At 41.2% G+C, this 7813-nt stretch overlaps 1 protein-coding gene across 1 annotated transcript; it reads right to left on the reverse strand.

Annotated features, from left to right (window-relative positions):
• Nucleotides 1-218: 218 nt before the first annotated feature.
• Nucleotides 219-6139, reverse strand: LOC113222956 (translin; the record flags this gene model as incomplete). The annotated part of the gene is made up of 3 exons (XM_026452530.1): nucleotides 219-2370; nucleotides 4149-4228; nucleotides 6013-6139. Coding segments are annotated over 3 exons (441 nt in total), but the record flags the coding sequence as incomplete, so codon positions are not given.
• Nucleotides 6140-7813: the final 1674 nt, after the last annotated feature.

Genomic DNA, 7813 nt, shown 5'->3' on the forward strand with positions numbered 1-7813 from the left:
TCAACATCTTCAGTTAAATGACCTTTAATTCCCCAATCAAGGTATAACACACAAATGTTATCTGCGCTTTACAGCACAGAACTCTGAGCGGCTGGTGTCTTTTGGCTAGTGTAACCATTACACAGCAGTATGTGCTTGTCACCCCGGTCTTCTTTAGCCTCAAAAAATATTCAGAATTTGTTATGCACATGGGAGATTTCTTACAGCAGCACACTCACTTACAAAAAGACCAAAAAAATTTTATTGCTTTACAACAAGCCAGCAACAAACACAACTGAGTAAGTATAAACATGACACTTCTAAATCCTCAAATGGAATTCCAAGACCAGTGTGCTTCTCCACTTAAACTGCATTTGTTAGAACTGGAATCCACAACTTCTGGCAAGTACTTCAATATTCTCAAGCAGAATCAATACTTAAAGAGGTTAAAAAAAAAAACCCTATTATCAAACTTACTGCCTTATGTGTGATGATCTAATTTAAAAGTCTTTCATGCTTGATCCTGGCAGTGCTACTAATGCACATTTTAAGTGACCATCATGGGCACTTTTAAGAACCTAACTTCACAAAAGAGCTGTCAAGAAAATTGTTCTAAAATCCCAGTGCACAGTAACTCATGCCTCATTTCAACTGCTTTCCTCGTGATGAAAAAATGTAGTCAGCCTTTAACTTGGCCTGATAAAAGCTGTGAAGAGTATGCCAAATAGCCCCTCATACAAACAGGAAGCCCAAATTGTTGATCAGATTGATCAGGCAAGAAAAGGTGACACTTTTAGATACTTTGTATTATTCTGGAAAGCACTTTCCTTTCAGTGAGTGCAAAGTAACTATGGATTAAGTCACCATTTTAATCATCTCAATTCGATAGCAAGAGTTTCCTGGCACACACTCTTAGTACTACCTGAAAATTGAAGACCACCAACAGTATTTACATGACTTGCCCCAAACTGTACATTTAAAACCTGACAGTCACTAACAACCTGAAATTTCTTACTCTAAAACATATTACCAAATCCCACTGATCTATTTTGTGTGTGCTTTCGTGTTTTTTGTTTTTATATAGAGATGGAGTCTCACTTCGTTGCCCAGGCTGGTCTCGAACTCCTGAGCTCAAGCAATCCCCCCGCCTCAGCCTTCCAGTGTGCTGGGATTACAGGTGTGAGCCACCACGCCCGGCCTGATTTATTTATAATTCATTATTTCATCTTTCTTCCAGACAAAGCAAAGCATTTTTCTCTAACAACATAATAGTCAGGATTTTGCTTATTAACTTATGTGGGTGGTTTTATACTCCCAGATCAAATCATCTAGCTGACTACCAGAAAAAAGGTTTCATAGTTTAGGAATATATCATATCACGTGTTAGTTCCAAATGTACGTGAAGACAATTTTTAATTGCCGCAATAGTAGAATATTAAGGCAACATGAGAAAGCAGAGGTGTTTTAAAACACTAAGCCCTCTACTCCCTGCATGGTGGAGAACAAAATGATGTTACTAAATCCCTTAATACAAAAACTTTCCAAAATAATCTGTTGAGCTTGACTTTGCAGTTTAATCTTGTATATTTTGATGGTAGTGAGAGAGAACCTGGAGCTATAATTCCCTTGGCAAAAGAATTCAACATCTGATTTACTCACAATGCTTAAAATAAGGAAGGGAAATATAAAATAAGTTTTCCTTGCTTGGCAACCATCTTTTTAATTATCTGTTTTAATACTGTATCCAGGCTATGCCTGGGTGTGGATGGCTAACTCGCATATAGAAAGTATCAAGCATCACGTCTGGAAGAATCACAAAGGAGACAATGAACTTCTCAATCAGCACATCAACAGTCAAGGTAAGCAAGAAAAGGACTTTACCAAGAAACTAACATTTACACTTTTTGACGGAACTCAAATACACTGAATTACAGAGCAAATTCACTGAAACAACAAAGAAAATTCTGTCCATGTAAAGGCTATTATTTTTTTACCCCCAAAAAAGTGTTTCAATTCTGATACTCACACCACAACTGGTTAAGAAAATAAAGCGCAGTGTTTAGCAACTGGGCATCCTAACTACCGTAAGAGGCACTCTGTGCTCACCCCTTCCTGGCAACCACTGAGGTCAGCAAGGCCAGGAGCAAGGAGAGCCTCCTATTTTTCAACACAAGCTGCTGCCGTCTCCTTATTGAAGCCCCGGATGGAGAGATCATAGACCACCTCCTCTACTTTCTTCACGTCATATTTCAATCCGTCGTAGCGCTTCCTCAGGGAGTCATTTTTCAGGTTGAGAAGGCGGAAACCGGAATCCAGCTCATTGATGAAGGTGGAGATGTGGAGGGGTCGGGAGTAGTCTCCAGCAGTCACGCTGTTGACAGACAGCCTTGACTGTACCAGGAAAGAGAAATCAGGGGCTTGTTACAACATGCTCCTCCTCAGCGCCATCTTCCTCTGAATCACAGCCACAAGAACCGCAGGTCTAGACAGCTACGTTCACGTTCTATCTCAGGGCACATGCAAGTACAGACAAGACAGGAGCTTCTCCGAAAAGAATCCCACTGAAAATGAGACCATTTCTGCCAAGTAAAATTTAATATTACTAACATCTAAAATTTCTCTAATTTCTTAAACTGGCTATTGCATAATAAAGTGTTACATTACATACACAAGCATCTTTACAGCTCATCTGCTATCATAACGAAGAAATAAACCACAAAGTAATCACAGCAGCTCCACTATCTCTTCCAACCTTGGCCAAATGATCACATTTCTAGAGCCCACCTACTAAGCTGCAACTCTAATCACCTAGAATCAAGCAAGGCAGACTTGGGATAAGAATCTAAAATTACGTCAGTGTAACCCTGTCTTGAAGGAGAACTAAGATTGATTTCAAGACTCAAGACTCCCCTTCTCAGTGTCAGTATACAACCACCCACTGCTCCATTTGACTGGCTTTTAAAACTATATTCACATAATAAAAAAGATTCCCCTTTCTGTAAAATCCTCTCCACTTTCCCAGGTTTACGACCCCACCCCTTTAGTGCATTCCCAACATATGGGTTCTTTTTGTCTCACATAAAGGTTTTGCTGTTGCTGCTGTTGTTGTTGTTTTTAATATAAATCAAGAAGGGGTCTTGTTTTGTTGCTTAGGCTGGTGTGGAACTCCTGACCTCAAAGTGATCCTCCCACCTGGGCCTCCAAAACTGCCAGGATTACAAGTGTAAGCCACTGCACCTGGCCCCAACATGTATGGTCCTAAAGACACCTTCCACTTAACAACTAATACTAACAAGATGCTTCATGTTTACTGGTCAAGTGTCTCGAAAAAGCCAGACACGTGGTACAGCCTGCAAGTGGACCCCATTATCCATTCTCACCATCTCCCTCAGGTTTTCAGTGCACACATACCCACTCCAATAGACTCCATTTCTGCCTCCCCTGCAGGCAAGGCACCAGAATGGTAACAGAAGTTGTGTGTACAACTTGAAAGAAATGTCCTCAAAGTGAGAGGGCATATCCTTTTTCCTATTTCCTCCTACTGCTGGCTAGAGTGAAGATGTGACTAGAGCAACAGTTCTGGAATATAAGAAAGAAGCTGAAGCTAGAAGAACCTAGGGCCAAAGATCAAGGAATCATCAGACCAGCCCCGGACTGCTTTCCTCTGGAACAAGGACAAGCAAACTTTTTCTTAACGAGCCAGATAGTAAATATTTTCACCTCTGCAGACTGGCACAGTCTCTATCACAACTACTCAATTTTGCTACTGACAGTTTTTTTTCTCTTTAGACTTTTACAAGGCAATTTCCCTAGATAGTGATTAAAGGAATAAAGAATAAGAATAACTTATATGGTTATATAGACAAATGAGTCTCCAAAACAATTACATGAATTAATAGTCACCAGGAATAGATGCTTACTACCCTAAAACAAAGAGGTCTTATCATCTGTTAAAAATTCTTAACTCAGTAAGTATGCACTCATCATTTGATCTGGCTTTTCCCTGATGCCTAGGAAACTGTAACACATACAGTGCCAGTCAGTGACTACCCGGTGACTGAGAGATGGCTTAGAAAAGAATTAAGACGTTCTGAATTTTGGTACCCATTTTAAAAACTGACAGTGAAGCAGAAAGATCAAAAAAGCAACCAGCAAGTTACTGAGCTTACCAGTTCACTGGCAAGAATTAGAACTCCTGAGAGATAATCTTCTACATCCAGATGAAAACCTTTCTCCCGATCTGGCTCAACTAAAAAACACATGAAAATAAAGTCATGCTGTGAATCCAAGTCAAGCCTCAGAATATAAAAATATACACATAATTTCTCCCAAAGTAAGTGAAGAAAGGATGAATCTTTTAAAAACTGGCTTTTTAATATATTCACACCCTTGGCAACTAGACCTCACTGTGGATTTTTTGAGTTCTTAAGCAAAATTCAATTCAGTCTTCCCTCAAAAAGTAATACTATCAAAAATGGTATCGAGTTGTGGCAGAGAATATACTTCTTGTTAGAAAGTGCATGATAAAGCATTTAAGAAAGGAGTTACGATATTTGCAACTATCAAATGGCTGACAAACACACACACAAAATGAGACTAAGCAGATGTAGCAAAATGTTAACAAGTGGTAAATCTAAGTGGCGCATAAACAGGTATTCATTTTACTACTCTTTCCATTTTTCCTGTAGGCTTGAAAGTTTTAAAAATTCAATTTTAAAAACTAAAGCAAGTACAAATAAGTTTGTCATTGTTATTTTTAGCTTTTGTTTTTCCAAATATAGTCAGCCTTCTGCACTAACTGTGGATCGAAAACATTTGGGAAAAGGCCAGGTGCGGTGGCTCACGCCTGTAATCCCAACACTTTGGGAGGCCAAGGCAGGCGAATCACGAGGTCAGGAGTTCAAGACCAGCCTGGCCAACGTGGTGAACTGCATCTCTACTAAAAAAACACAAAAAATGGGCCGGGCGTGGTGGCTCACACCTGTAATCCCAGCACTTTGGGAGGCTGAGGCGGGTGGATCACCTGAGGTCAGGAGTTCAAGACCAGCCTGACCAACATGGACAAACTCCGTCTCTACTAAAAATACAAAATTACCCAAGTGTGGTGGTACATGCCTGTAATTCCAGCTACTCAGGAGGCTAAGGTAGGAGAATTGCTTGAACCCAGGAGGTGGAGGTTGTGGTGAGCCGACATTGTGCCATTGCACTACAGCTGGGCAACAAACACAAAACTTCATTTTGAGGGGGAAAAAAAAAATTAGCTGGGCGTAGTGGCAGGCACCTGTAATCCCAGGTACTCAGGAGGCTGAGGCAGGATTGCTTGAACTTGGGAGGTGGAGGCTGCAGTGAGCTGAGATTATGCCACTGCACTCCAGCCTTGGCGACAGTGAGATTCTATCTCAAAAAAAATATATATATATATTTACATAGCACTTACACTGTATTAGATATGTTAAGAAATCTAGAGACAATTTAAAGTATGTGGGAGGATGTGTATAGGTTATATGCAAATACTACACCAGCTATATAGGGACTTGAAGATCCTCAGATTTGGGTATTGGGAGAGCTCTGGAACCACTCATCCTCAGATACCAAGCTACAACCACAAGTGGTTTCTAGCTAATTCTTATTTGTTTTAAGAAACTGGCCGGGCGCGGTGGCTCAAGCCTGTAATCCCAGCACTTTGGGAGGCCGAGACGGGCGGATCACAAGGTCAGGAGATAGAGACCATCCTGGCTAACATGGTGAAACCCCGTCTCTACTAAAAAAATACAAAAAACTAGCCGGACGAGGTGGCGGGCGCCTGTAGTCCCAGCTACTCGGGAGGCTGAGACAGGAGAATGGCATGAACCCGGGAGGTGGAGCTTGCAGTGAGCTGAGATCCAGCCACTGCACTCTAGCCTGGGCAATAGAGCGAGATTCCGTCTCGGAAAAAAAAAAAAAAAAAAAAAGAAACAAAGTACAACCACCCTTTCCACCAAAAACTAAGCAACCATGCCTGATTCTGCAGATCCCACTAATTAAGACACTTACTGCCAAGAATTTCTGTAACTGCTTCTCGAGTCACTAGTGTTTCTGTTTCCAAATACACAACAAATGCTGCCAAGAAGACCAAGCGCTGCAACACAAACCTCCAGTGCTCATGAAATCTGCATGAAAATAAGCAAATTTAGCCTCCAAGGTTAGGGACCTTCAGAAAGATGGGTTTAATACAGTCATGTTCAAACGGTTTAGAAATGGGATCATTTTTCAAATAAAATCTTATGCAAACCCCCAACATGTAAAGAGAAATATGACATTTAGCATAAATTTCACAAGTTGAAATTTATAACAATTATTTAAGTTTAATCAGTGAGAAATATGGTCTAATTCTGATGAGTATGAAAATTTACACACAGTGCGATGGCTCACACCTGTAATCCCAGCACTTTGAGAAGCAGAGGCAGGTCGATCACCTGAAGTCAGGAGTTCAAGACCAGCCTGGCCAACATGGCAAAACCCCGTCTCTACTAAAAATACAAAAATTAGCCGTGCGTGGTGGCGTGTGCTCATAGTCCCAGCTACTCGGGAGGCTGAGGCAGGAGAATCGCTTGAACCTGGGAGGCAGAGTTTGCAGTGAGCAAGATCACACCACTGCACTCCAACCTAAGCGACAGAGACTCCATCTCAAAAAAAAAAGAAAGAAAGAAAAAAAGAAAACTGAAGGTTACAGATGACAAGAGCAATTGTGCTTTCTAAATTTCATCAGTAAGAACAATGATACTGCTCTGAAAAAAATAAAACTTTGCAACTGATGACTGAAGACAACTGCAGTTATATATCATCCTCAACGTATTCCTACATTTTGATTTGAGTGCAGGATAGCAAGAAAATTCTGATTCACAAAATTACCATTTGCAATCACTAAACAAATGGACTTACAACAGAATACTGAGCTAGAAGCCTGAAAAAAGAAAAGGAAATTTTACAACCTGTGGATATTTACGCAATGCCTCCTGATTTTCAAATGTGGCAATACATTCAAAAAAGGGTCTCGACACAATGCAGGTCACACAAACCCTTCTGAAGACCAAATCCAGCCAGAGGACAGCCTGCGTGTGACCTCCAGAGAAAACGGTCTCTAAATACCCCACCTGTTCTACTGTCCTACCTCTCTCTGTGCTTCAGCTATGACAACAGCGGTCCCTGACCTTTTCAGCACCAGGGACCAGTTTCGTGTAAGACAATTTTTCCACAGAAGCGGGGCAGATGGTTTCAGGATGAAACTGTTCCACTTCAGATCATCAGGCATTAGATTCTCATAAGGAGCACGCAACCTAGATCTCTTGCATGCACAGTCCACAATAGGGTTCGCACTACTATGAGAATCGAATGCTGCCACCGGTCTGACAGGAGGTGGAGCTCAGGTAGTATTGCAAGTGATGTGGAGCAGCCTGTAAACACAGATGAAGCTTCACTCGCTCACCCACCGCTCACCTCCTTCTGTGCATTTCGGTTCCTAACAGGCCACAGACCAGTACCAGTCCGCGGCCTGGGGGTTGGGAACCCCTGCCTTATAGCAAGGATCAGCAGATTTTTTCTGTAAAGGGCCAAGTAGTAAATATTTTAGGCTTTGTGGGCCACTTTCACTGTTATGTATTCTTATCTGGGCGTTTTCCTTTTTTTAAACAACTCTTGAAAAAACAAAAGCAGTTCTTAGCTCCCAGAGGCAACAGCCACTAGTGGTTTATCAACCTCCGCCTTAAAAGAATATTCTCATGAGGTTATACTATCCACCCCTGAAAATATTCATCCTATTTACTGTTGATATATATGCCTTACAAGAACATCTTTT

This window comes from Piliocolobus tephrosceles, unplaced genomic scaffold (genome assembly GCF_002776525.5).
Source record: "Piliocolobus tephrosceles isolate RC106 unplaced genomic scaffold, ASM277652v3 unscaffolded_36806, whole genome shotgun sequence".
Taxonomy (NCBI): Eukaryota; Metazoa; Chordata; class Mammalia; order Primates; family Cercopithecidae; genus Piliocolobus; species Piliocolobus tephrosceles.